The sequence below is a fragment of the Melanerpes formicivorus genome, unplaced genomic scaffold, assembly GCF_026170545.1.
Source record: "Melanerpes formicivorus ecotype bairdi unplaced genomic scaffold, bMelFor1.0.p_v2 SCAF_14, whole genome shotgun sequence".
Lineage (NCBI taxonomy): Eukaryota > Metazoa > Chordata > Aves > Piciformes > Picidae > Melanerpes > Melanerpes formicivorus.
Genome location: NW_027142366.1, coordinates 18,175,084 through 18,203,076, shown reverse-complemented (window position 1 = coordinate 18,203,076; position 27,993 = coordinate 18,175,084). Strand labels below are relative to the sequence as shown.

The following is a 27,993-nucleotide window of genomic DNA, read 5'->3' as shown; positions in this document are numbered from 1 at the left end:
CCCCCCCAGCAAGAGATGGAGGCAGCTGGGTTACAAAACCTTCTCTTTATAAAAAGTTGACTCCACTGCCTGTGGCTGAGCTGCTGCCCCCTGCCACAGGGAGCCCTGGGGCAGTCCAGTTCCAGTGTTCAATGCAGTGCTGGCTGCTGGCAGCCTGGTACCTTGGTCTGTCAGGGAGGAGAAAGGTTGGGGGCCTGAAGGAGCTTGAGCCCAGGCTTGCTGGGCTGAGGTCAGGGGAGGTGGATCCTTCCAACTCCTACTGAAGCAGCACAGGTTGGGGTTGTGGGGGCAGCAGGGAAGCAGCTGCTTGCCCTTGGAGATCAGGAGGCAGCAGCCAGGCTGAGCTGAGGGCTCCCAGCAGGACAGACTGCCTGCCCTGCCTGCACTGCTGCCTGCTGCTAGTGTTGAGGACAGGAGTGAGGCCTTCCTTGAGGACAGGAGTGGAAGGAGCAAGGCAGGCTCTGCAGGACAGGAGTGGAAGGTGGCCACTGCCCTGCAGTCCCAGCAGAGAGCAGCAGGTCACAGAGGTCCTGGAGGAGGAGGAGGAGGCCAAGGCAGTTAAGGCACAGGAGGGAGATTATTTTTTTCCATGAGGCAAATGGGCTTTAAAAACCACAGCTGAGAGGTAGGTAAGAGGGCAGCTCAGGCCTGCAGGGAGCCTTCATTTACCTCCTGGTTGTAGCCATCCAAACCCTTGGTGTCAGTGCAGCAAAGGGAAGAGAAGAGGGAGAGAGGGAAACAGCGGCTGAGGGGGAAGGGGACCTGGCAGCACAGCCTCAGGAAAGGGCTCCTCAAGGGGAGGGATTCAAGCATAGTGTCACATCCAGGAACCAGAAGCAAAGGCAGGTCCTTGCTGCTGGAGGGTGCCAGGGCCTCAGAGCAAAGCAAGGGACAGGAGAGAGGACAGGGTCTCTTTTTTTTCCCCTCTCCCCAGGGGAGGAGGAGGCAGAGGCAGGACCAAAAGGAGCTCTAACATTGCCTAAGAGGAGGAGGAGGAAGAGGAAGATTAGTTTGCAGAGGATCAGACAGCAGGGAGTACTTTCAAAAGGCAGCTATGGAGGGAGGAGAGGGCCCAGAGGAGGGCAGGGCCCAGAGGAGGGCAGGGAGAGGCAGAGCCCAGGGGAAGGACTCTTGCCAGAGGTATTGATTCGCTATCCCCCCTGCAGCCCCGGGACAGGAACACTGCTTCCAGGGGAGGGGGGAGGGGAGGCAGGCATCAGAGGCTGAGGAAGCCCCAGCTGAGCCTTTCTTCACTGTGTCCTGCCACGTTTTTCCTCTTCACTTGCCTCCTGTCGCACTTGGGCTGGGCGGGCCGGGCCCGGGGGGGCTGTAAACAGGGCTGCAGGGAGGGGGCCAGGCAGGGCCCCCTGCTCGGAGCCAGCGCTGAGGTAGGTTTGAGAGGTGCTCCAAGGCTGCCTTCCAGAGGAGATGCAGGGCTGGCACTGTTGACAGAGGAGTAGCCTGAGCTGCCCTCCAGCTGGGGGGGGCTGCAGGGGGCCCAGGCTGCAGCCAGGCTCTCCTCGTCGCTGGAGTCCTGGCAGCAGTGCTCGGCGGGGTCCACGTACACCACTGTCACGTCCAGGATCCCACTGGGGCCTGTCACTGCAGCAGGGGACAAGCAGAAAGGCTTAGCCTGGGCTTGGGGCAGCACCAAGCAAGCCAAGGAAGGCGGTGAGGCACTGGGGGAGGGCTGCCAAGGGAAGCTGTGGAGGCTTCAAAGGAGGCTGCCCAGGGAGGTGGTGGAGTCCCCAGCCCTGGAGGGGTTCCAGGCATGGCACCTGGGGACAGGGCTGAGTGGCCATGGGGGTGTTGGGGGGATGGTTGGGGCTTGATCTTGGAGGGTTTATTCCAGCCCAAGCAGTTCTGTGACATGGCCTGGAGCAGCCTGGTCCAGGAGGAGCAGCCCTGCCCCTGGCAGGGGCTTGGAACTGGATGATGCTGAAGCTCCCTTCCAACCCAACCCACTCTGACTCTGATTCAGCACAGAATCAAGAGCACAGAGCTTAACATCTCCTGGTACAGGCTGCCCAGGGAGGTGGGGGAGGCTCCATTCCTGGAGGCATTCAAGCTCAGCCTGGCTGTGCCCCTGGGCAGCCTGCCCTAGCTGGAGGTGTCCCTGCTGCCTGCAGGGGGTTGGACAAGTTCAGCTTGGAAGGTCCCTGGCAGCACAGGCAGCCTCCTCCTGCTCCCACAGGCTCTCCAGCCAGCAGCCCCTGTGCCCTCAGCAGGAGCTTCTGCTGGCACCATGGCTACAGCTGCCTGGAGACTCACTTTTAACAGCCAGGCAGACACCAAAGCTCTGAGAGAGCTCTGAGAGTGCTCTGAGGGAGGTGAGCCCTGAGGCACAGCCCCTGCTCAGTGCTCTCCTTGGCTCTGAGGGAGGGCAGAGCACTGAGCTCTCTCCCTGCTTCAAGACAGGAACATTCCCCCACCTCAGAGAGTTTTGATGGGCACCAAGAGGTGGTTAGGACACAAAGAGCCAGCCCCAGAGCCAGCAGAGCAGCCAGGTCAGGTTTGTCTCTACCTCAGCAGCTTTAGTGCACTATCAGCAGGATCCCAAAGCACTTGGAAACAAAAACCCAGCCACAGAACCCAGCTGGGAGAGCTGGGGCTGGTCAGCAGCTGAGTGCTGGGCTGCAGCCAGAGCAGGGAGAGCAGCAGCACAGGGAGGGGATTCTGCCCCTCTGCTCTGCTCTGCTCAGCCCCCACCTGCAGCACTGCCTCCAGCTCTGGGGCCCCAGCACAGGAAGGACCTGGAGCTGCTGGAGAGGGGCCAGAGGAGGCCACAGAGATGCTCAGAGGCTGCAGAACCTCCCCTGTGGGGCCAGGCTGGGAGAGCTGGGGCTGTGCAGCCTGGAGAAGGCTGCAGGCAGACCTCAGAGCAGCCTTGCAGTGCCTGAAGGGCTCCAGGAGAGCTGGGGAGGGACTTGGGCCAAGGGCTGGGAGTGCCAGGCCCAGGGCCAATGGCTTTGAGCTGGGAGAGAGGAGACTGAGAGTGGAGAGGGGGAAGAAATCCTTGGCAGTCAGGCTTGGGAGACTCTGGCACAGGCTGCCCAGGGAGGCTGTGGCTGCCTCCTGCCTGGAGGTGTTGAGGACCAGGCTGGATGAGGCCCTGATCAAGCTGTGCTGGTGGGAGGGGTCCCTGCCCATGGCTGGGGGCTGGAGCTGGCTGATCCTGAAGCTCCCTTCCACCCCAAGCCATGCTGTGAATCTCTGGAGCCCTGCCCCAGGCTCTGCAGCAGCACAGAGCAGTTAACCTCTGCCATAACCAGCTCCAGCCCCAGGGCAGAGGTTGTCTGCAGCTGGCAGCTGAGGCCTCTGCAGCAGAGCAGGGAGCTGGGAGTGCCCTGCCCCCAGGGGAGTCAAACCCTCACCGTCTCCATCCCTCTCCCCTTCGCTCTCCTGGTCCCCTTCATAGCCAGAGCAGGTGTCCAGGCTCCAGTCCAGGAAGTTGTCCAGCAGGCTTTCTTCCTGGGTGGAGAGCTCTGCTGTGGGGGTAGTCACAAAGCTGCCTCTGTCATCCTGGATGCTGTCTTCCCTCCTCCTGCAGCAAGAAGAGGCCAGAAGGCATCTGTCAGAAGCCAAGCTCCTCACCTCCACCTCCCTCAAGAGGTTTGCCAAGGGCACTGATCCCACCCAGAGCCCAGGGGGGCAGAGAGGAGGCAGGGCTCCTGCTGACCCCCAGCAGCACTTCCAGGCCTGCCTGCCACTGACCTTTTACTTCTCTTGCCACAGGGAGAGCTGAGGAAAGGCTGAATTTCCACCACAGTCCTGTGCAAGGGGCTGGGCTCTGGGTCCTCCTGTTTCACACCCAGCAGGGAGCAGAGCTGGCTGTAACTCATCACCTGGAAAGCAAAGAGAGCCTCAGAGTCAGCAGGTTCCCACGAGGAGGCTGCTTGCCACAGCATCACACAGAATCCCACAGCACCCCAGCAGGGTGAGGCTGGAAGGGAGCTCTGGAGCTCACCCACCCAAGCCCTGCTCCAGCAGGGCACCCCCAGCACCCTGCCCAGCAGCACAGTGCCCAGGGGGGGTTGGAAGCTCTCCACACCAGCAGACTCCACAACCTCTCTGGGCAGCCTGCTCCAGGCCTCCAGCAGCCTCACCCCTAACAACTTTCTCCTCCTGCTCAGCTCCAACCTCCTGCCTGACACTTTCTGCCCCTTGCTGTCCCTTCTGCTGGCCCTGGGCAGCACTCAGCAGAGCCTGGCCCCAGCCTCTTGCCCCCCACAGCTCCTTTAGCTCTTGCTGAGCATTGCTCAGCTGCCCTCTGGGGCTGCTCTTCTGCAGGCTCTCAGCCCCAGGGCTCTCAGCCTTTGCTGCTGCCAGAGCTGCTCCAGGCCCCTCAGCAGCTCTGCAGCCTGCCCTGGGCTCTCTCCAGCAGTTCTCTGTCCCTCTGCAACTGGGGAAGCTCAGAACTGGACCCAGGGCTCCAGCTGTGGCCTCACTAGGGCAGAGTAGAGGAGGAGGAGAACCTCCCTTGCCCTGATGGCCACACTCTTCCTCACGCCCCCCAGGCCACCATTGGCCTTCTTGGCCATGAGAGCACACTGCTGGCTCATGGGGACCTTGCTATCCCCCAGCACTCCCAGCTCCTTCTCCCTTGAGCTCCATCTTGAGCTGGGGAGCCCAGGTCTAGACCCAGGCCTCCAGATGTGGCCTTGCAGCACAGAGCAGAAGGGGAGGCCCTGGGCAGCCTGCTGTGGGTGGAGGTATCCCTGCTGCCTGCAGGGTTGGGCAAGGGCACCTTTGAGGCTCCCTTGCAGCCCAGTGCAAGCTGTGGCAGAGGGGAAACCTCTCCCTCCACTGTGTACTTTCTAGGAGCAAGTCTGCCCCGGGGAGCCCTTCCCAGCCAACCTCACCCGGAGCAGAGCTGTCCCTGGGGCTCAGCTTCCACCCCCCCTGCATTCAGCCCCTGCTCCTGCCCCAGGCCTGCCCTGAGCCCGCTCTGCCCGTTGCAGGAAGCCCTCCTGCCCCGTGGCAGCCGAGGGCAGGGTGGCAGGGCCGAGCAGCGCCCCCCCGGGCCGCACACCCCCCCGGGCCGCCCCCTCCCCACCTTCTCTTTGCCTATCTCCTCGTAGCGCTCGTCCTCGAAGCGCTGCTTGACGGCGGTCAGCGCCACCTGCCGGTAGTCCTTGGGGATGGCGTCGTGGAAGCTGGCAGGGAGACAGCGCTCAGCCCCCGGCCCGGCCCCCGCGGGCAGCCTGCCCTCCCGCAGCCCCGCCGCAGCCCCCCCCTGCCCCGCGGGCAGCCTGCCCCCCCGCCTCCCGCCGCTGCCCACCCCCTGCCCCGCCTGGCGGTACCCCCCTGCTCCCCCTGCCCCGCGGGCAGCCTGCCCCCCCGCCTCCCGCAGCCCCGCCGCTGCCCACCCCCTGCCCCCTCACCCCTCCTGCCTCTGCATGCCCCTCCTGCCCCCGCGGGCAGCCTGCCCCCCCGCCTCCCGCCGCTGCCCACCCCCTGCCCCGCCTGGCGGTACCCCCTGCCCTCCCTGCCCCCTCACCCCTCCTCCCTTTCCCTGCCCACTCTGCCCCTCTCGCTTCCCCCTGCTCTCCCTGCCCCCCCGCAGCCCTGCTGCTCCCCACCCCCTCCCCCACCTGGCAGTACCCTCTGCCCCCCCGGCAGTACCCTCTTTCCCCTCTCCCCTCCTGCCCCTGCCCACCCTGCTTCCCCCTGCCCACCCTGCCTCCTCTGCCCCTCTGCCTCTACCTGCCCACCTTGTCCCCTCTGCCTGCCCCACTCGCTCCCCCTGCCCCCCCTGCCCCCTCCTGCCTCTGCCTGCCCCACTCACTCCCCCCTGTCCCCCTGCCTCTGCCTGCCCCTCTCGCTTCCCCCTGCCTACCCTGCCCCCTCTGCCCCCTCCTGCCTCTCCCTGGCCCCTTTTGCTTACCCCCCGTCCCCCCTGCCCTCTTTCAGCTCCCCTTCTGCCCCCCACCCACCCCCCATCCCCTTTCGGCTCCCCCTGCCCCTCACCTCCCCCTGCCCCTCTCTGCCCCCTCACTTCCCCCTGCCCCCTTTCAGCTTCCTCTCAGCTCCCTCTCTGCCCCTCACACTTCCCTCTGCCCCTCTCTGCCCCCTCTCTCCCTCCCTACCCCTCACCTCCTCCTGCTACTCTACTCTCTGCCCCTCTCACTTCTTCCTGCCCCCTTTCAGTTCCCTCCTGCCCCTCTTGACCCCTTTCAGCACCCTCTCTGCCCCTCTCACCTCTCCCTAACCCTCTCTGCCCCTCTCACCTTCCCCTAACCCTCTCTGCCCCTCTCACCTCTCCCTAACCCTCTCTGCCCCTCTCACCTCTCCCTAACCCTCTCTGCCCCTCTTACCTCCCCCTAACCCTCTCTGCCCCTCCTGCTTTCCCCTGCCCCCTTTCAGCTCCCTCTTCCCCCCTGGGCTCCCTCCTGCCCCCCTCCCTCTCCCTGAGCTCCATGCTAAGCAGGTTGCTGTCAGCAGAGCTGCTCAGCAGACCCTTGGGTTTCTGAGCCCCTGAGCACCTAACTCCATTTCTGGCATAGAACAGAGTCACAGAGCTGCCAGGGCTGGAAGGGAGCTCAAGGCTCAGCCAGCTCCAAGCCCCTGCCATGGGCAGGGACACCTCACACCACAGCAGCTTGCTCACAGCCACCTCCAGCCTGGCTACAAACACCTCCAGGCAGGAGGCTGCCACCACCTCCCTGGGCAACCTGGGCCAGGCTCTCACCACCCTCCTGGGCAACAACTTCTTCCTCACAGCCAATCTCAAGCTCCCCACTTCTAGTTCTGCTCCATCCCCCCCAGTCCTATCCCTCCCTGACCCCCTCCAAAGTCCCTCCCCAGCTTTCCTGGAGCCCCCTGCAGATCCTGGAAGGCCACAAGGAGGTCTCCTGGACTGCCCAGCCCCAGGCCCCCAGCCAGCCCCCAGCCATTAGTGCCTGTGGTGGGGCAGCAAGGCAGCTGCCAGAGCCAGCCCCTTCCCTCTGAGTGCCCAGACACAGCAGCTCTGCCAGGAGCTGGAGCCCAGCCCCTCCTCTGGGGGCTTCCCAGACCCTTACCACTTCTGGTAGAGGCTCAGCACGCAGGGCAGGAGGTCTTCCAGGGAGAAGCCAGTGCAGTCAGCCAGCTGGCTGCTCCAGGGGTGTGCTGGGGAGGGGAAGAGAGGTCAGGAGCCATGGCAGCAGCTCTGCAGGCACACAGCCTGTGCTTGCTTGGGGGAGCTGCACAAGGCTTGCTCAGAGGTAGCTCCAGGCATGGCTTGGATGGCCCAGCTGAGGGCAGAGCTCAGCACAGAAGGCTTCAGCCTCCCTTCAGCACAAAGCTTGCACAGCCTGATGCTGCTGATGCTCCCCAGCAGCACTGAGAGGTGAAATGGGCTCCACTCCACAGCCCCTTCTGAGGCCTCACACCACCTCCCTCCTGATCCCCCAGGCCAGCCAGAGACATAGAATCAGACTGGGCTGAGCAGGACCTCAAGGGCCATCCAGCTCCCCCCAGCCCAGGCTGCTCAAGGCCTCATCCAGCCTGGCCTTCAACACCACCTCCAGGCTTGGAGCCTCTCTAACTCCTCTGCTCCACCTGTTCCACTGCCTCACTACCCTCAGGGGGAAGAATTTCCTCCTAGTGTCTCATCCAAGCTTCTTCCAGCTCAAAGCCATCACCCTTGTCCTGTCACTCCATGCCTTTGACTCCCCAGCTCTCCTGCAGCCCTTTCAGGTACTGGAAGCCTGCTCTAAGGCCTCCCTGGAGGCTTCTCCTCTTCAACCCTCCCAGCAGAGGGCTTCCAGCCTCCCAGCACTGCTGTGGCCTCCTCTGGCCCTGCTCCAGCAGCTCCCTGCCTGTGCTGTGGGCTCCAGAGCTGCCCCAGCCCTGCAGGGAGGTCTCAGCAGGCACAGCAGAGGGGCAGAATCCCCTCCCTGCCCCTGCTGCCCACCCTGCTGGGGAGCAGCCCAGGCCAGGCTGGGGCTGGGCTGGCAGCACTCAGTGCCAGCTCCTGGCCAGCTCTGCACCCCCAGCACCCCCAAGGCCTTCTCCTCAGGGCTGCTCTCAGCCCTTACCCACCCCCAGGCTGGATTTGTGCTTGGGATTGGTCCCAGGGGCAGGACCTTGCACTTGGCCCTGTTGAGCTCCATGAGGCTGGCATGGGCCCAGCTTCCAGCATCTGTGCCTAAAGTCAAAGTGACACAAAAGAACCAGCCCCAAACCCCAGCCCAAAGGCTCCCTGCAGGGCCCAGGCAGGTTGCTCACCTTGCCTGTGCAGCACCTTAGCCAGCAGCAGGGCAGCAGCAGCCAGCTGAGCTGGGGAGTACACACAGAGGCTGGTGTTGAGGACTGAGAGCTCACAGATGAAGCTGTAGAGGTGCAGAGTTCTCCTCTCCAGGCAGGCTATGTTTGCCAGCACCTCCTTGTAGTCCACAATGGTAGGGATCTGGGTGCAGAGGAGAGCAAAGCTTGGAGGCACAGCACAAGCACCAAGGCTGTGGAGCAGCTGTTTTGAGGAGGTGCTGATTGCACAGCACCCCAGCAGGGTGAGGCTGGAAGGGAGCTCTGGAGCTCCCCCAGCCCAAGCCCTGCCCCAGCAGGGCACCCTCAGCACCCTGCCCAGCAGCACAGTGCCCAGGGGGGGTTGGAAGCTCTCCACACCAGCAGGCTCCACAACCTCTTGGGCAGCCTGCTCCAGGCCTCCAGCAGCATCACCCCAAACAACTTTCTCCTCCTGCTCAGCTCCAACCTCCTGCCTGACACTTTCTGCCCCTTGCTGTCCCTTCTGCTGGCCCTGGGCAGCACTCAGCAGAGCCTGGCCCCAGCCTCTTGCCCCCCACAGCTCCTTTAGCTCTTGCTGAGCATTGCTCAGCTGCCCTCTGGGGCTGCTCTTCTGCAGGCTCTCAGCCCCAGGGCTCTCAGCCTTTGCTGCTGCCAGAGCTGCTCCAGGCCCCTCAGCAGCTCTGCAGCCTGCCCTGGGCTCTCTCCAGCAGTTCTCTGTCCCTCTGCAACTGGGGAGCCCAGAGCTGGACCCAGGACTCCAGATGTGGACAGAGTAGAGGAGGAGGGGAACCTCCCTTGCCCTGCTGGCCACACTCTTCCTCATGCCTCCTCCCTTCTTGGCCATGAGAGCACCCTGCTGGCTCCTGGGGAGCTTGCTGTCCCCCAGCACTCCCAGCTCCTTCTCCTCTGAGCTCCATCTTGAACTGGGGAGCCTAGGTCTGGGTCCAGCAGCTCTGCAGCCCCCCCTGGAGCAGGGATGTTTTCAGCCCACTGGGCAGCTCTGCTGCTCTGTTTCACTGCTGCACTGACCCTGAAACATCCTCCAGGGAAAGCCTCAAGTGGCCTCTGCAAAGCTAAGGGTGAGGCTCTGCAGGGGGCTGTGGGGCCTGCAAGCTCTGGAGCACAAATGGCCTCCTGCACAAACCAAACATCCTAGGGCAGGAGAAATGCTCAGCCCAGAGTCATGGAATGGCCTGGGAGGGACCTGCAAGGTCCCCCAGCTCCAACCCCCTGCCATGGGCAGGGACCCCTCCCACCAGCACAGCTTGCTCAGGGCCTCATCCAGCCTGGCTGCAAACACCTCCAGGGAGCCCAAGGGGGGAAAGAGTGCATCCAAACTCACCCTTATCCTCCCTTCCAGGGCAGAGATGATCTCCCCCATCATCCTCACCAGGTCTTCATACTTGTAGGTGTTGTCTGTCAGCCACACAGCCTCCCTGATGGTCAAGATCTCCTTGCTGATGAAGCTGGGACAGGACAGAACAGAGGCTTGAGACCAGGGGAAGCCCTTCCAAGCTCTTTGAGTCCCAACACTGCTGGGACAGGACAGAACAGAGGCTTGAGCCCTGGGGAAGCCCTTCCAAGCTCTTGGAGTCCAACCACTGCCCCAGCACTGCTGGGACAGGACAGAACAGAGGCTTGAGCCCTGGGGAAGCCCTTCCAAGCAATTTGAGTCCCAACACTGCTGGGACAGGACAGAACAGAGGCTTGAGCCCTGGGGAAGCCTTTCCAAGCTCTTGGAGTCCAACCACTGCCCCAGCACTGCTGGGACAGGACAGAACAGAGGCTTGAGCCCTGGGGAAGCCCTTCCAAGCTCTCTGACTCCAACCACTGCCCCAGCACTGCTGGGACAGGACAGAACAGAGGCTTGAGACCAGGGGAAGCCCTTCCAAGCTCTCTGACTCCAAGCACTGCCCCAACACTGCTGGGACAGGACAGAACAGAGGCTTGAGCCCTGGGGAAGCCTTTCCAAGCTCTTTGTGTCCAACCACTGCCCCAGCACTGCTGGGACAGGACAGAACAGAGGCTTGAGCCCTGGGGAAGCCCTTCCAAGCTCTCTGACTCCAACCACTGCCCCAGCACTGCTGGGACAGGACAGAACAGAGGCTTGAGACCAGGGGAAGCCCTTCCAAGCTCTCTGACTCCAAGCACTGCCCCAACACTGCTGGGACAGGACAGAACAGAGGCTTGAGCCCTGGGGAAGCCCTTCCAAGCTCTCTGACTCCAACCACTGCCCCAGCACTGCTGAGTCCACAGCTCAAGAGGAACAACCAGCCCCAGAAGAGAGGATTTGTGCACCTCTGCACCAAGGTTTTTGTGGCAGGATAAAGGCAGCCAAGGAGACCAAAAGGTTGAACATCTCCATGAGGGACTTGTGGAACAGCTCCAGAAGGGAATGTCCCAGACACAGACCAGGAGCTGCTCATGGATGTCTCCTGGAAGCACTGCTGGGATCACAGACTGGCTCAGGCTGGAAGGGATCTCAGAGATCATCTACTGCCACCCCCAGCCGTGGGCAGGGACCCCTCCCACCAGCACAGCTTGCTCAGGGCCTCATCCAGCCTGGCCTTCAGCACCCCCAGGCAGCCACAGCCTCCCTGGGCAGCCTGTGCCAGAGTCTCCCCAGCCTCACACTGAAGAACTTCCTCAGCTCCACTCTAACTCTGCACTGCCTCAGCTCCAAACCATTCCCCCTTGGCCTGCTTCAGACCCCCTCAGCAACAGTTCCAGCAGGGGAGCCAGAGGTGGGGGGGGGGCAATGTTCTTTGCAGTGTGGCTGTTAGCAAGGGGGGGTAGCTTGGCCTGGTGTGGGCAGCAGCAGCCCTGGCAGGGCCCTACCGTGTGCAGATGACAGTCTCAAGGTATAACTAAGGTTGGAAAGGACCTTGAGGATCTTCGAGTCCAACCTATCACCACAGACCCCATGACTAGACCATGGCTCCAAGTGCCACATCCAATCCCCTCTGGAACACCTCCAGGATGGGGACTCCACCACCTCCCTGGGCAGCACATCCCAATGACTAAGAACTCTCTGTCTGTGAAGAACTTTCTCCTCACCTTCAACTTAAACCTCCCCTGGCACAGCTTGAGACTGTGTCCTCTTGTTCTGGGGCTGGCTGCCTGGGAGCAGAGCCCAACCCCCACCTGGCTCCAACCTCCCTGCAGGGAGTTGCAGAGAGCAAGAAGGTCTCCCCTGAGCCTCCTCTTCTCCAGGCTAAGCAACCCCAGCTCCCTCAGCCTCTCCTCACAGGGCTGTGCTCCAGACCCCTCCCCAGCTTTGTTGCCCTTCTCTGGACACCTTCAAGTCTCTCAATGTCCTTCTTGACCTGAGGAGCCCAGAGCTGGACACAGGACTCAAGGGGTGGCCTGAGCAGTGCTGAGCACAGGGCACAAGGACTTCCCTGCTCCTGCTGGCCACACTCTTCCTGATGCAGGTCAGGATGCCCTTGGCCTTTTTGGCTCCCTGGGCACACTGCTGGCTCCTGTTCAGCTGCTGTCACCCAGCACCCCCAGGTCCCTCTCTGCCTGGCTGCTCTCAGCCACTCTGCCCCCAGCCTGTAGCTCTGCCTGGGGTTGCTGTGGCCAAAGTGCAGCTCCTGGCACTTGGACTTGTTGAATGCCATCCTGTTGGCCTCTGCCCATCTGCCCAGCCTGGCAAGGTCCCTCTGCAGAGCCCTTCTGCTCTCTAACTGACCAACTCCTGCCCCCAGCTTGCTGTCATCTGCAAACTTGCTGATGACTGACTCGACCCCCTCATCCAGAGAGCCTGCATGACCATGCAGGCTGTGCTATTAGCAGGGCGGCCGGCAGGGGGCAGCAGCAGCCCGGCAGAGCCTTACCGTGTGCAGATGACCATGCAGGCTGTGCTGTTATAGCAAGGGGCGGCCGGCAGGGGGCAGCAGCAGCCCTGCAGAGCCTTACCGTGTGCAGATGACCATGCAGGCTATGCCCAGCAGCTGCAGCTGGGCCCTGGGCACGGCTCTCAGCTTCAGGTAGCGATCCACGCAGCCCACCGTCATGTGCAGGCACAGGCTGGAGAAGTCCTTCATGGTGGCCACCTCCACCAGCCAGTCGATCAGGATGTACCTGGGGGGGCAGAGAGAGACATGAGCCCTGCAGCTGGCAGCCCCCCCAGGGCCCTGCAGCTGGCAGCCCCCCCAGGGCCCTGCAGCTGGCAGCCTCCCCAGGGCCCTGCAGCTGGCAGCCCCCCCAGGGCCCTGCAGCTGGCAGCCCCCCCAGGGCCCTGCAGCACACACAGCACCACGCTCAGCAGCCTGGAAGAGACCTCAGAGATCACCAAGTCACACAGCACCAGCTGAGCAGCTCAGCCATGGCACCCAGTGCCTCAGCCAGGCTCCTCCTAAACACCTCCGGGGATGGGGGCTCCACCACCTCCCTGGGCAGTAGCTACAGCTCCTAAAAGTCAAACAGGGCCTCCAGGTCTCCAACAACTTGCCAGTCTTAAGACCTCAGGGTGGACACAGAAGCCTCTCCCTCCTCAATTCATTTCCTCAGGGTTTGAAATACCAGCTCTGAGGGCTGCTGTCTGAGAAGCCCTGTGCTGCTCTGCCGTTGCAGAGCCTCTCACAGGAGAGGAAAGTAAAACATTCAACCTTCCAGCAGTCCTCATTCTGCATCTTTTCTCCCTCTACAGATTAGTTGAGGCTGGAAGAGCTGGGGCTGTGCAGCCTGGAAGGGAGAAGGCTCCAGGCAGACCTCAGAGCAGCCTCCCAGTAGCTGAAGGGCTCCAGGAGAGCTGGGGAGGGACCTGGGCCAAGGGCTGGGAGTGCCAGGCCCAGGGCCAATGGCTTTGAGCTGGGAGAGAGGAGACTGAGAGTGGAGAGGGGGAAGAAATCCTTTGCAGTGAGGCTGGGGAGACTCTGGCCCAGGCTGCCCAGGGAGGCTGTGGCTGCCTCCTGCCTGGAGGTGTTGAGGACCAGGCTGGATGAGGCCCTGAGCAAGCTGTGCTGGTGGGAGGTGTCCCTGCCCACGGCAGGGGCTTGGAGCTGGCTGAGCTTGAAGCTCCCTTCCCACCCAACCCATTGCAGGACTCTGTGAGTCTCTGCCAAGGGCAGAGGCAAAGCTTTCTGCTGTGTGGCTCCACTCCTGGATCCAAGGCCTTACCTCATGGTTTCATTCATTCCTTTCTGCACAGTGAAGATACTCTGCTTGCTGACAGGCAGGGAAGCTTGGAAGATCTGAGAGACCATTTCACTGGAAGATTTGGCTTCTAACCCTAGCTGGTTTCCATTCCCACAGGCTTTGGCTAAAGCAATCTGCAGTACAGAGAACACAGAAGGAAAGAGAGGAGAGCTCTGGTTAGCAGACTCAAAGCAGGGCAGCAGAGCCCCAGCAGGCAGCTGTGTGCTGGGCTGCAGCCAGAGCAGGGAGAGCAGCAGAGGGGATTCTGCCCCTGGGCTCTGCTCTGCTCAGCCCTCATCTCCAATCCTGCCTCCAGCTCTGCTCTCCCCAGCAGCAGAAGGACACAGAGCTGCTGGAGAGAGGCCAGAGGAGGCCACAAAGATGCTGCCAGGGCTGGAGCAGCTCTGCTGGGAGCACAGGCTGAGGGAGCTGGGGCTGTGCAGCCTGCAGAGGAGAAGGCTCCAGGGGCTCCTCAGAGCTGCTGCCAGGAGCTGAAGGGATCCTGCAGGAAGGCTGCAGAGGAACTTTTGCTGAGGGGGTCTGAGGCAGGCCCAGGGGGAAGGGTTTGGAACTGAGGCAGAGCAGGGCTGGAGTGGAGCTGAGGGAGGAGTTGTTGAATGTGAGGCTGGGGAGACTCTGGGACAGGCTGCCCAGGGAGGCTGTGGCTGCCTCCTGCCTGGGGGTGTTCAAGGCTGGGTTGGATGAGTGCAAGTCTAGCTGAGGTGTCCCTGCCCATGGCAGGGGCTTGGAGCAGATGACCTCTCAGGTCCCTTCCAACCCAACCTATTCTCTGAACAGGAGGTGCCTGAAGCAGTGCCCCTTGGGCTGAGCACAGACAGTCTGTGGGGGCAGGCTTCTGAGCCCAGCAGAGATCAGCTTTGCAGCCTCCAGCATGGGGAGGGGGTCAGAAGGAGCCTCTGGGGATCATCTAGGCCACCCCCCTTGCTGAATCAGGGGCACCCACAGCAGGTGGCTGCAGCAGAGAGCTGCAGAGCAGCACAGACATGCATGTGGAGACAGGCTTCAGCACTTCTGGCCCTGCTTCTGAAGGCAGGAGGCTAAGCTTCCACAGGCAGCAGAGGAATGACCCAAGAGACTCTTCCCCTGGGGGGCAGGGGGGAGGAAATGACTCTTACCTGTGCTTCCCAGCAGCCCTTTGCTGCATAGTCTCGTAGCTTCCTGAGGCTTTGGAGGTATCTGCCAGGGTCTGACATCTAGAGGGGAATGGCAAACAGATTCACTCCACCAGCAGCAGGCCTGGAGGCCAACAGCCAGAGAAGGCTGCAGGGGCTCCTCAGAGCTGCCTGCCAGCACCTGAAGGGATCCTGCAGCAAGGCTGCAGAGGAACTTTTGCTGAGGGGGTCTGGGGACCAAGGAGGAATGGTTTGGAGCTGAGGCAGAGCAGGGTTAGAGTGGAGCTGAGGAAGGAGTTGTTCAGTATCACAGAATCAGTCAGGGTTGGAAGGGACCACAAGGATCATCTAGTTCCAACCCCCTGCCATGGGCAGGGACACCCCACACTAGATCAGGCTGGCCAGAGCCTCAGGGTGGTGAGGGCCTGGAACAAGGGCTGGGAGTGCCAGGATGAAGGACAATGAGCTGGGAGAGGGGAGACTGACTGGAGGGGAGGAAGAAATTCTTGGCAGTGAGGCTGGGGAGACTCTGGTACAGGCTGCCCAGGGAGGTGGTGCAGGCTCCATTCCTGGAGGCATTCAAGCTCAGCCTGGCTGTGCCCCTGGGCAGCCTGCCCTAGCTGGAGGTGTCCCTGCTGCCTGCAGGGGGTTGGACAAGTTCAGCTTGGAAGGTCCCTGGCAGCACAGGCAGCCTCCTCCTGCTCCCACAGGCTCTCCAGCCAGCAGCCCCTGTGCCCTCAGCAGGAGCTTCTGCTGCCACCATGGCTACAGCTGCCTGGAGACTCACTTTTAACAGCCAGGCAGACACCAAAGCTCTGAGAGAGCTCTGAGTGCTCTCCTTGGCTCTGAGGGAGGTGAGCCCTGAGGCACAGCCCCTGCTCAGTGCTCTCCTTGGCTCTGAGGGAGGGCAGCTGAGGCACAGCCTCTGCTCAGTGCTCTCCTTGGCTCTGAGGGAGGGCAGCTGAGGCACAGCCCCTGCTCAGTGCTCTCCTTGGCTCTGAGGGAGGGCAGCTGAGGCACAGCCCCTGCTCAGTGCTCTCCTTGGCTCTGAGGGAGGTGAGCCCTGAGGCACAGCCCCTGCTCAGTGCTCTCCTTGGCTCTGAGGGAGGGCAGCTGAGGCACAGCCCCTGCTCAGTGCTCTCCTTGGCTCTGAGGGAGGGCAGCTGAGGCACAGCCCCTGCTCAGTGCTCTCCTTGGCTCTGAGGGAGGGCAGCTGAGGCACAGCCCCTGCTCAGTGCTCTCCTTGGCTCTGAGGGAGGGCAGCTGAGGCACAGCCATGTCTCTGTGTACCTTCCCCACAGAGAAGAGAGGTCCAGGAGCCAGAGTGCAAATGCTTTGAGACACCCCCTACTCACAGCAGCCTTCCTGTTGCTTTCCCAAAGGAGGTAGGAGCTGTTTAAACAACCCTGCTTTGAGGACTCTTCAAGCATCTCCAGGGATTCTTTTCTCTTCTCTTCATCCTGTGAGGAAAAGCCATGCAGGGGCTGTCTGCTGCCCAGCCAGCTGCATCCCAGCTCCCACCACCCCTTCTGAAGCTGCACAGCAGGATCCAAGCAGCTGGCAGCCCCCTGAGGGCTCTCAGAGCTGGCTCCCCACATCCACTCAGGGCTGCTGTTGGGAGACCCAAGCTCAGCAAGCAGCCACAGCAAAGCTTTTTGGCTGGCTGGGCACTGAAGGATTTGATTCTGGAGGTGCAGCATGGCTGGGAGGCTTCCATTGAGAGCTGAACACACAGCACTGCAAGGCTAGGTGCACTTCAGCTTGGGAAGATTCAACAGATTGGCAGTGAGGGAAGCCCCCTCCAGGGCCAGCAGCCCCCTCCAGGGCCAGCAGCCCCCTCCAGGGCCAGCAGCCCCCTCCAGGGCCAGCAGCCCCCTCCAGGGCCAGCAGCCCCCTCCAGGGCCAGCAGAGCACTGGGCTGGGTTGGATGACATCAAAAGGAGGCAGCATTAGCATCACCAAAGCAAGGACCCCAAACACATCACTGCTCACCTCAAAGAGGCTCAGCACCTTAGCCAGGCAGTGGAGGATGGATCCCTTCTGAGCCTGCAGAGAGCACCAAGATAAAGCAAGGTTAAAGACAAAGCAGCAGAGCAATCTTTGCTGCTCCTTCAGGCTAGGGTTTGGTTTGCCCTTCAACCTTCCCTCACCCTTTGGTTTCTCCTCCTGGCAATCCTCACTCCCCTTTCTCACCCTCAGCTCATCAGGCATGCAGCCAGGTTTGGTTAGAATCTGAGTCCCAGCAGGGAGGGGCTGGAAGGGAGCTCTGGAGCTCACCCCCAGCACCCTGCCCAGCAGCACAGTGCCCAGGGGGGGTTGGAAGCTCTCCACACCAGCAGACTCCACAACCTCTCTGGGCAGCCTGCTCCAGGCCTCCAGCAGCCTCACCCCAAACAACTTTCTCCTCCTGCTCAGCTCCAACCTCCTGCCTGACACTTTCTGCCCCTTGCTGTCCCTTCTGCTGGCCCTGGGCAGCACTCAGCAGAGCCTGGCCCCAGCCTCTTGCCCCCCACAGCTCCTTTAGCTCTTGCTGAGCATTGCTCAGCTGCCCTCTGGGGCTGCTCTTCTGCAGGCTCTCAGCCCCAGGGCTCTCAGCCTTTGCTGCTCCCAGAGCTGCTCCAGGCCCCTCAGCAGCTCTGCAGCCTGCCCTGGGCTCTCTCCAGCAGTTCTCTGTCCCTCTGCAACTGGGGAGCCCAGGACTGGACCCATGGCTCCAGCTGTGGCCTCACTAGGGCAGAGCAGGGCAAGAACCTCCCTTGCCCTGCTGGCCACACTCTTCCTCCTGCCTCCCAGGCCACCATTGGCCTTCTTGGCCACATTGCTGGATGCTGGGGAACTTGTTTTCCCCCAGCAGAGTCAGCTCCTTCTCCTTGGAGCCTTTTCCCAGCAGGCCTCTCCCTTTCCTCAGAGTTCTGCTCTGAGACAGAGCTGAAGCTCTCCCCAGGGCCAGCAGAAGCCTCTGGCCCTCTTGAGAGATGAATTGGAGAGGGGCAGAAAACACCTCCAAGGATTGCTGCACACCCACTGAAGCAGGAGCAGCAGGGGAGCTGCTTGGGGGTAAACTGAAATCCTCTCTGGAGAGGGAAGAGCTGCAGCCTGCAGCTGAAGGGCAGAAGGAGCTCTTACCTTCTGCAGCTGGCACTCTGCCTTCAGACTCTCATAGACCACAGCCTTGCAGCAGCTTCCACTCAGGGACCAGGGGGGGCGGATGAAAAGCCAGATGAAAGGAGCTGCAGCCACATTCAACCTCTCTGCCAGGCTGAAGAAGTGAGAGGCCTTCAGTCCATTCACCTCTGCTCTTCCCTCATCAGAGATGGACACTGGGCAAAGAGAGAGAGGCAGAGGTCAGGCAGCTCCCCAGGGCACGGCGGCAGCTGGGCACTTGGGCAGGCAGAGGCTGAAGGTAGAGTGCTTGGGCTTGGAAGGGACCCCCAAAGGCCATCCAGTCCAAACCCACCCCTGGATCAGGCTGCTCAGAGCCTTGCTTGAGCCTGACCTTGAGTATCCCCAGGGAGGAGGCCTCAACCCCCTCCCTGGGCAGCCTGTGCCAGTGTTCCACCACCCTCCTGGTGCAGGACTTGTTCCTCACCTCCAGTCTCAATCTGCCCTTCCCTCATTTCAAACCTTCCCTCAAGAGCCCTAAAAACCATAGAATCATTCTCAGGGCTGGGAGGGAGCTCAAGGCTCAGCCAGCTCCAAGCCCCTGCCATGGCCAGGGACACCTCACACCACAGCAGGTTGCTCACAGCCACCTCCAGCCTGGCTGCAAACACCTCCAGCCAGGAGGCTTCCACCACCTCCCTGGGCAACCTGGGCCAGGCTCTCACCACCCTCCTGGCCAACAACTTCTTCCTCACAGCCAATCTCCATCTCCCCACTTCTAGTTCTGCTCCATCCCCCCCACTCCTATCCCTCCCTGACCCCCTCCAAAGTCCCTCCCCAGCTTTCCTGGAGCCCCCTGCAGATCCTGGAAGGCCACAAGGAGGTCTCCTGGGAGCCTTCTCCTCTCCAGCCTGCACAACCCCAACTCTCTCAGGCTGTGCTCACAGCAGAGCAGCTCCAGCCCTCTGCTGCTCCTCCTGGACCTGCTCTGGACACCTTCCAGCCCCTCCAGAGCCTTCCTGGCACAGAGGCTCCAGACCTGGCCCCAGAGCTCCAGCTGTGGTCTCAGCAGAGCAGGGGAACCATGGAGATGGCAAGAGAGGAGAACATTCTTTCTCCAGTTGCTCTTTGGGAACACATCACTCTGAGCTGGGGGTGCTGGGAGGTGTTCTGCCAATGGCAACCCTCAAGGCAATGCTAATTTCTTCTCAGGGGAGAATCAGAAGGCTCTGTGCAAACCACCCACCCTGCCCTCTGCAAGGAGCCTCCTGCTGGCAACCCTCAGCTCCCCTTGGCACACTCATCAGGTGTGGCCAAGTTTGCTCAGAGTCCCACAGTGCCAGCAGGGAGGGGTAGGAAGGGAGCTCTGGAGCTCCCCCAGCCCAAGCCCTGCTCCAGCAGGGCACCCCCAGCACCCTGCCCAGCAGCACAGTGCCCAGGGGGGGTTGGAAGCTCTCCACACCAGCAGACTCCACAACCTCTCTGGGCAGCCTGCTCCAGGCCTCCAGCAGCCTCACCCCAAGCAACTTTCTCCTCCTGCTCAGCTGCAGCCCCCTGGGTTCCAGTCTGTGCCCCTTGCCCTGTTGCCAGGCAGAGAGTTGCACTTCTGAGCAGGAATTGTGCAGTGTGTGCTCTGGCACAGCTCTGCCCTGTGCTGCCACAGCCAGCAGGGCAGTGGCACCCAAAGGTGGCCCTGCAGAGGCAGCCAACCATTGAACAGCTTCAGCTGGAAGAGACCTTTAGGACCACCCAAGTCCAACCATTAGCACTGCCAGGTCACCTCAAAGCCATGGCCCTCAGCACCACAGCTCTGAAACCCCTCCAGGGATGGGGACTGCACCACTGCCCTGGGCAGCCTGGGCCAGGCCTGGACAACCTTCCTGGGGGAGAAGTTGTTGCTTGTGTCCAACCCAAACCTCCCCTGGGGCAGCCTGAGGTGCTTTCCTCTCATCCTGTCCCTTGTTCCTCAGGAGAAAGCCTGACCCCCAGCTGGCTCCAACCTTCTCTCAGGGAGTTGTAGAGAGCCAGGTGGCCTCCCCTCAGCCTCCTTTGCACAGTCAGGGAAACCTGAGCAGGCACTGAAGGCAGCAGCCTGGCTCTGCTCTGCTCTGCCCTGGGTGCTAAAGCATCCCTCTTGGAGGGGGAGGACACAGCAGACCCAGGCAGAAGCTCCCCCACTTACAGCCTTCATTGTAGAGGTAGGCAATGCCCAGCTTGACAGCAGCTTCAAAGTTGCCCTTTTCAGCAGCCCTGAGTGGGAAACAGAGAAGAGATTTGCAGGTTGAAATCTGCAGCAGCTTCCAAGCCCACACCTTCAAAGCAGGCAGCTCAGCAGGGGCCAGGCTGTGCTGATCACCAACCCCAGAGCCACAGCAGGGGAGGGGCTGGAAGGGACCCCTGGAGCTCATCCAGACCAACCCCCTGCCAGAGCAGGAGCCCCCAGGGCAGGGCACCCAGGGACACAGCCAGGGGGGCTGGAAGCTCTCCAGAGAAGGAGACTCCACCACCTCTCTGGGCAGCCTCTTTGTGCCTTCACTGCAGAAATGAAGCCTCAGTGGTGCTGCAGCTTCCCTTGCTGTGAGCCTCTCTCATGCCAGCACCCAGGGTCAGCCCATCCAGGGGAGCTGCTTCCCAGGCCCCCAGCACAGCCCCAGCCCCAGCAGGCTCTGGCACCTTGGGTGCTGGGCCCCTCAGCTACACCTCAAGCCCCTGGGCTGCTGCCTTCCAAGCTGCTGTGCACAGAGTGGGCTCCTCCAGGCAGGACATGAAGCAGGCACCAAGGCAGCACTGGAATCATAGCCTCAGAATGGGAGGGGCTGGAAGGGACCTCTGGAGAGCACCCAGTGCAAGCCCCTGCCAGAGCAGGAGCCCCCAGGGCAGGGCACCCAGAACACAGCCAGGGGGGGTTGGAAGCTTCCACCCCAGGAGACTCCACAACCTCTCTGGGCAGCCTGCTCCAGGCTCTGCCACCCTCACAGGGACAAAGGTTTCCCTCCTGGCCCTCTGGCAGCTCCTCTGCTCCAGCTTGCCCCCAGTGCCCCTTGTGCTCTCCTTGGCCAGCCCTGAGCAGAGCCTGGCTCCAGCCCTGCACATCTTTAGCCCCAGCACTGAGGGCAGCCCTCAGGCTCCTCTGCTCCCAGCTCCAAGCCCCAGCTGCCTCAGCCTGGCCTCCCAGGGAGATGTTCCACTGCCTGCAGCAGCTCTGTGCCTCTGCCATGGACTCTCTCAGGCACTTCCCTGAGGTCCTTCTTGAGCTGAGGGGCCCAGAACTGGAGACAAGATTCCAGAGGTGGCCTCAGCAGGGCAGAGCAGAGGGGCAGGAGAACCTCTCTGACCTCCTCACCACAGCCCTTCTAATCCAGCCCAGGAAGCCTTTGGCCTTCCTGGCCACCAGGGCTCCTTGCTGGCTCATGAGCATCCTTCTGGCCTCCAGGACCCCCAGGTCCTTTTCCCCAGAGCTGCTCTGCAACAGCTCAGCCCCCAGCCTGCCCTGCTCCCTGGGGCTGTTCCTCCCCAGATGCCAGGCTCTCCCTTTGCCCTTGTTGGATTTCATTCCCTTCCTCCCCACCCAGCTCCCAGCCTCTCCAGGTCTCACTGAGTGGCAGCACAGCTCGAGGGGAGGTCAGGCACTGCTCCCACTTTGGTGCCAACAGCAAACTGGCTGGCAGTGCCCTCTGTGCCCTCAGCCAGGGTGATGGGGAAAGGTCCTGGTCCCAGTGCTGACCCCTGAGGGACTCCACCAGACAGAGGCCTCCAGGCAGTCATCTGCCTTCAGGAAGCCTCTTCTGCAAGCCCAGAGGAGCCTGACCCTTGCAACCCACCTTTCAAACATCTTCAGGTTGTTTGGAGAAGGCCAAATCTCCTGGAAGCTGGCACAGGCCCACACACTGGCATGGTTGTCCACTAGGTACTTGAGATGGGAGTGCACCTGCCAGGTGGACAAAGGAGAGATGAACTGAAGAGACCACCAGGAAACCAGGTCTGATCTACTTACAGACAGCTAGCTGATGAATCACAAGCTGATCACAGCTCATTGCCTGCCTAATCAAGCTAATGGGTTGAGCTACAGGGCTGGAGCAGCACAGCTCCTGCAGAGAACACCCAAGGAGCCCTCCAGCACTGCTGCTGAGCTCCTGGAGCTGGGCTGCTGCAAATGAATCAGCTGCTGGGGGACACAAAAAACTAAGAGCTGTCTGCATTTGGGTTCATAGAAGCACAGAATGCAGCAGGTTGGAAGGGAGCCTCCAAGGGCCTCCTGCCCAACCCCCTGCAGGCAGCAGGGACAGCTCCAGCCAGAGCAGGCTGCCCAGGGACACAGCCAGGCTGAGCTTCAATGGCTCCAGGGATGGAGCCTGCACCACCTCCCTGGGCAGCCTGTGCCAGAGCCTCCCCAGCCTCCCTCTGCAGAGCTCCCTCCTGGTGTCCAAACTAACTCTGCCCTGCTCCAGTTCCAAGCCATTGGCCCTGGGCCTGGCACTCCCAGCCCTTGGCCCAAGTCCCTCCCCAGCTCTCCTGGAGCCCTTCAGGTACTGGGAGGCTGCTCTGAGGTCTGCCTGCAGCCTTCTCTTCTCCAGGCTGCACAGCCCCAGCTCTCCCAGCCTGGCCCCACAGGGGAGGTTCTGCAGCCTCTGCTCATCTCTGTGGCCTCCTCTGGCCCCTCTCCAGCAGCTCCAGGTCTCTCTTGTGCTGGGGGTCCTATACCTGGCCCCAGCCCTGCAGGGGAGGTCTCCCCAGAGCAGAGCAGAGGGCAGGATCCTCTCTCTCCAGCTCTGGCCACCCTGCTTTGGATGCAGCCCAGGCTGCCCTTGGCCTCCTGTGCTGCCAGTGCCCATTGCTGGCTCCTGCCCAGCTCCTCCCCCCCCAGCACCCCCAAGGCCTTCCCTGCAGGGCTGCTCTCAACCTCATGCCCCCCAGCCTGGGTTGGCACTGAGGGCTGTCCTGACCCAGGGGCAGGGCCTTGCCCTTGCTCCTGTTGAACCTTGTTCACCTGGGCCCAGCTCCCCAGGTGCCTCTGGATGGCCTCCAGCCTTTCCTTCCCTCCCATCACACAGCACTCAGCTTGGTGCCAGCTGCAGAGCTGCTGAGGGGCCTCAGTCTCTGCCTGCATCACTGAGGAAGACACTGAGCAGCTCTGGTCCCAGCAGGGACCCTCACCTCTCCCCCATCTCCAGCTGGACAGCCAAGCTGCTGACCCCCACCCCTTGTCCTCACAGGAGCTGTGTCCAAGGTCCTTCCCCAGCCATCCTCATCCCCAGCCTGAACCTCCCCTGGAGGCTTTCAGCTGGATCCTGCCTGGAGCAGGCTGCCCCCGAGGCAGGGCAGGGGGAGCAGCAGCAGACTCACAGCTCTGACTGAGAGGATGTCCTCAGCAGGAAGGCCTCTCAGGACATGGAAGAGCACATCCTCAGGCAGGCTGAGGAGCGTCAGGACCCGAGGCCTCTTCCGGAGCCGCCGCTTGGAGGGGAAGGCGAAGCACCTGGAACACCTGCAGTGAACCACTGGGGAAGAGAACAGGAGAGAGCTCAGCCAGGGGGGAGCAGCCCAGGGGGCAAAGGCACCACAGGAACACACAATGCTCAGGCTTGGAAGGGACATGAGGCTCAGCCAGATCCAACCCCCCTGGTCCTGCTGCAGCTGCCCCCAGAGGGGCCAAGGCAGTCGGAGTGGGGAGCTCCTGAGGTCCCTGCCAGCCTGACCCCCTCTGACTGAGTGAGGCAGCAAGCTGCAGGTTTCCCTCTGACTCCCTGTCCTTCCAAACTGACCTTTCCCTGCCCTGAGCTGCCCAGGTAGCCCATGCTGCAGGGCCAGCCGGCTCTTCATGGGATTGAATCACAGAATCATTCTCAGGGCTGGAAGGGAGCTCAAGGCTCAGCCAGCTCCAAGCCCCTGCCATGGCCAGGGACACCTCACACCACAGCAGGTTGCTCACAGCCACCTCCAGCCTGGCTGCAAACACCTCCAGGCAGGAGGCTTCCACCACCTCCCTGGGCAGCCTGGGCCAGGCTCTCACCACCCTCCTGGGCAACAACTTCTTCCTCACAGCCAATCTCAATCTCCCCACTTCTACTTCTGCTCCATCCCCCCCACTCCTATCCCTCCCTGACCCCCTCCAAAGTCCCTCCCCAGCTTTCCTGGAGCCCCCTGCAGATCCTGGAAGGCCACAAGGAGGTCTCCTGGGAGCCTTCTCCTCTCCAGCCTGCACAACCCCAACTCTCTCAGGCTGTGCTCACAGCAGAGCAGCTCCAGCCCTCTGCTCCTCCTCCTGGCCCTGCTCTGGACACCTTCCAGCCCCTCCAGATCCTTCCTGGCACAGAGGCTCCAGAAGTGGACCCAGAGCTCCAGGTGGTGTCTGAAGTTGAGCACCTCTTGACTGCAGCTTGGGACACTTCAGACATCAATCATGGAGAGATGGAGCACAGGACACAATGCAGGGAGGAGAAGCCACAAAGCAGGGAGTGACTCATTCCCTTGAGTCAGTTAAGAGGCTCCCAAGGGCTGGCTCCTGCTCAAGTACTCTTCATGGAATGGGTAGGGTTGGAAAGGAGCTTCAAGCTCACCCAGCTCCAAGCCCCTGCCATGGGCAGGGACCCCTCCCACCAGCACAGCTTGCTCAGGGCCTCATCCAGCCTGGTCCTCAACACCTCCAGGCAGGAGGCAGCCACAGCCTCCCTGGGCAGCCTGTGCCAGAGGCTCAGCAGCCTCACACTCAACAACTTCTTCCTCAGCTCCACTCTAACCCTGCTCTGCCTCAGCTCCAAACCCTTCCCCCTGGGCCTGCCTCAGACCCCCTCAGCAAAAGTTCCTCTGCAGCCTTCCTGCAGGATGCCTTCAGCTCCTGGCAGCAGCTCTGAGGAGCCCCTGGAGCCTTCTCCTCTGCAGGCTGCACAGCCCCAGCTCCCTCAGCCTGTGCTCCCAGCAGAGCTGCTCTAGCCCTGGCAGCATCTTTGTGGCCTCCTCTGGCCTCTCTCCAGCAGCTCTGTGCCCTGCTGCTGCTGGGGAGAGCAGAGCTGGAGGCAGGATTGGAGGTGAGGGCTGAGCAGAGCAGAGCCCAGGGGCAGAATCCCCTCTGCTGCCCTCTGCCCAGCCTGCTCTGGCTGCAGCCCAGCACACAGCTGCCTGAGGGCTGCAGGAGGCACTGCTGGCTCCTGGGGAGCTGCTCAGCACCCAGCACCCCCAGGGCACCACAAAGCAGCTCTCAGAGCGGATGTGAGGAAGAAGTTGTTGCCCAGGAGGGTGGTGAGAGCCTGGCACAGGCTGCCCAGGGAGGTGGTGGAAGCCTCCTGCCTGGAGGTGTTTGCAGCCAGGCTGGAGGTGGCTGTGAGCAAGCTGCTGTGGTGTGAGGTGTCCCTGCCCATGGCAGGGGGTTGGAGCTGGCTGAGCCTTGAGCTCCCTTCCAGCCCTGAGAGTTCTGTGATGCAAGTTGGGTTTGGCTTTGCTTTTCCCTACAAAGAGTGTTGCTGAAAGGTGAAGACAGAGAATTTAAAGGGGGTTAAGTGGTTTTTCTGCTTGAATATTCCTCCCCTTTCCTCTGCTCCTCTGCTTCAGGTGTTTTACAGCTCCTGGTTCTAGCCCTCCCTAGGGGAACCTCAAGATCTCACCTGAAGGACTCCAGGAGAGCTGGGGAGGGCTTTGGACAAGGGCTGGGAGTGCCAGGATGAGGGACAATGGCTTTGAGCTGGGAGAGAGGAGACTGAGAGTGGAGAGGAGGAAGAAATTGTTTGCAGTGAGGCTGGGGAGACTCTGGCCCAGGCTGCCCAGGGAGGCTGTGGCTGCCTCCTTCCTGGAGGTGTTTGCAGCCAGGCTGGAGGTGGCTGTGAGCAACCTGCTGTGGTGTGAGGTGTCCCTGGCCATGGCAGGGGGTTAGAACTGGCTGAGCCTTGAGCTCCCAGCCCTGACCATCTATGATTCTACATTCATCTCCAGCTCTTCCCACACAACCCCAGTGAGAGCAGTGAAGCCTCTTAGTGCATTGCTCTTGGAGCAGGTAAGAGGCACAGCTCCCAGCAGCTGCAGCCAGTCACAGCCTCCCCTCTTTGAGCTTGCTGGGCCTCAGGACCAGGAGGGTCCAGACCTGCAGGGCCTGTGTGAAGGTCACAGCCTGGCTGAAAGCAGAGTTGCTGCACCAGACTGACTTCATGCAGGGTTTTCTCTTTGCAGTGCTCTGTCAGGGCCCTCAAGAGGAGCCAGCAGATTCCTCAGAGGTCCATAAGCTGTGGCTACCATTAGCCCAACACCTCTTCTGCTGTTCATAGCAGGTTATTAGCACTTCAGGTTTGATGGAGAGAACCACCAGCCTGCTGCAGGATCACAGGCTCATGGGATGGTGGCATTGGAAGGCACCTCCAGAGGTCACCCAGTCCAAGCCCCCTGCCAAAGCAGGGGCACCCAGGACAGGCCACACAGCAACACAGCCAGGTGGCTTTGGAAGAACTCTGGAGGAGACTCCACAACCTCTCCTGGCAGCCTGCTCCAGGCCTCCAGCAGCCTCACACCAAAGAGGTTTCTCCTCCTGTCGAGGTGGGGAGCCTCCTGGGTTAAAGTTTGTGTCCTTTGCCCCTTGTCCTGTCACAGGACACCATTGGAAGGAGCCTGGTCCCTGCCTCTTGCCCCTCACCCCTCAGGTATTTATGGACATCCATAAGATCCCTTCTCAGCCTTCTCTCCTCCAGCCTAAACACTCCCAGCTCGCTCAGCCTTTCCTCATCAGGCATTCCAGCGCCTTCCTCATCCTCATCACACAGAGCAGCACCCAGCACCTCACCAGAAGCCTCCCCCTGCTACCTGTCCCATGAAAAACCTATCCCCATGGAAGTAAAACCTTTGAGCTGTGCACAGGGCAGAACACTGTTGTCCCCTGCATCCTTCTCCCCTCCATGGAGCACCTCTGGAGCTCTTCAGCATTGGCACCAAAGAGATCTGGCTTCCTGCACTGGTACACCAGTAAAACCTCTCTGCTGTGAGCACAGCCTGAGAGAGTTGGGGTTGTGCAGGCTGGAGAGGAGAAGGCTCCCAGGAGACCTCCTTGTGGCCTTCCAGGATCTGCAGGGGGCTCCAGGAAAGCTGGGGAGGGACTTTGGAGGGGGTAAGGGAGGGATAGGACTGGGGGGGATGGAGCAGAACGAGAAGTGGGAAGATGGAGATTGGCTGTGAGGAAGGAGTTGTTGGCCAGGAGGGTGGTGAGAGCCTGGCCCAGGTTGCCCAGGGAGGTGGTGGAAGCCTCCTGCCTGGAGGTGTTTGCAGCCAGGCTGGAGGTGGCTGTGAGCAACCTGCTGTGGTGTGAGGTGTCCCTGGCCATGGCAGGGGGTTGGAGCTGGCTGAGCCTTGAGCTCCCTTCCAGCCCTGCCAGTTCTATGATTCAATCCCATGAAGACCTGGCTGGCCCAGCAGGGGCAGCTCAGGGCAGGGAAAAGTCAATTTCAAAGGACAGGAAGTCAGAGGGAGACCTGCAGCTTGCTGCTTCACAAAACGAGAGGGGGGTCAGGCTGGAAGGGTGCTCAGGAGCCCCCCAGTCCGACTGCTTTGGCCCCAGGGGGAACAGCTGCAGCAGGACCAGGTCCGGTCGGTTTGGCTCTGCCAGGATGGAGAGCCCGCAACTGCTCTGGGCAAACCCGTGCCAGCCATCCTTAGAGCCAAATCCACTTCTCGTCCTGTTGAAAGGGGTCTCCCGCACATCAGCGTGCACCTAGAGAAGGTGAAGGCGTCCCAAAGGTTACTCCACACGCGATGGTCGCTTCCTAACGCCTGGCTTCAGAGGAAGAAGCAAGGAGAGCCCAGAGCCAGCCGCAGCTCCCCGCAAAGCACCGTCCGAGGCACGGCACCGAGGCACCGAGCGGCGGCAGGCAGCGCTCGGCGGGCCGTTGGGGAGCGGGAAGCCTCCAGGCCGCCGCCCCGTCCCGCGCCCCCCGGCAGCCCCAAGCCCGCTGCGGGCCCCGGCCCCGGCCCCGCCGCCCCCCGCGGCCCCGCCGCCGTTTGAATTTCGGCGCGCAGCCGCCAGCGCCCCGCCGAGCCGCCGCCGAGCCCCGCAGCCGGGCGGTCCCCGTGGAGGGGTCCCGGGCAGGGTCCCGCTGCCCGGTGCGCGGCTCCGTGCCGCCCGTAGAGCCCACTCAGGAGGGGCTCGGAGCGGGGCTGGGGGCAGACGCCGCCCGGGGTCTACTGGCACTGCTTGGGGCTGAAGGGAGGGAAGGGGGGATATGGAAAGAAAGGGCGCGGCACCCTCAGCGCCCCGAGAGCAAGCCCGCACTCACCTCCCGCCTTCATCACGGCGCGTAGCGGGGAGCGAGCGGGAACCACCTGCACCGAGCCCGGACCGGCTCCGAATGAGCGGCACCGCGAGGGGGCGGGCCCGCACCGGCCGGCTGGGGGCGGGGCTCAGCCAACCAGACCACGC

The 27,993-nt window shown here is 62.1% G+C and overlaps 1 protein-coding gene across 1 annotated transcript; it reads right to left on the bottom strand.

Moving 5' to 3' along the window:
* Positions 1-39: 39 nt before the first annotated feature.
* On the bottom strand, positions 40-27,894 carry CCNF (cyclin F). Its single transcript, XM_068147258.1, has 17 exons — positions 27,851-27,894; positions 22,950-23,104; positions 21,428-21,534; positions 19,789-19,856; positions 17,631-17,824; positions 16,497-16,550; positions 15,860-15,964; positions 14,508-14,585; positions 13,354-13,505; positions 12,151-12,315; positions 9,572-9,695; positions 8,212-8,392; positions 7,023-7,110; positions 5,057-5,156; positions 3,715-3,845; positions 3,375-3,544; positions 40-1,602 (listed from the first exon to the last, which is right to left on the bottom strand). The coding sequence occupies exons 1-17, from the start codon at positions 27,861-27,863 to the stop codon at positions 1,217-1,219; spliced, it is 2,271 nt and encodes a 756-aa protein (XP_068003359.1). The 5' UTR covers positions 27,864-27,894; the 3' UTR covers positions 40-1,216.
* Positions 27,895-27,993: the final 99 nt, after the last annotated feature.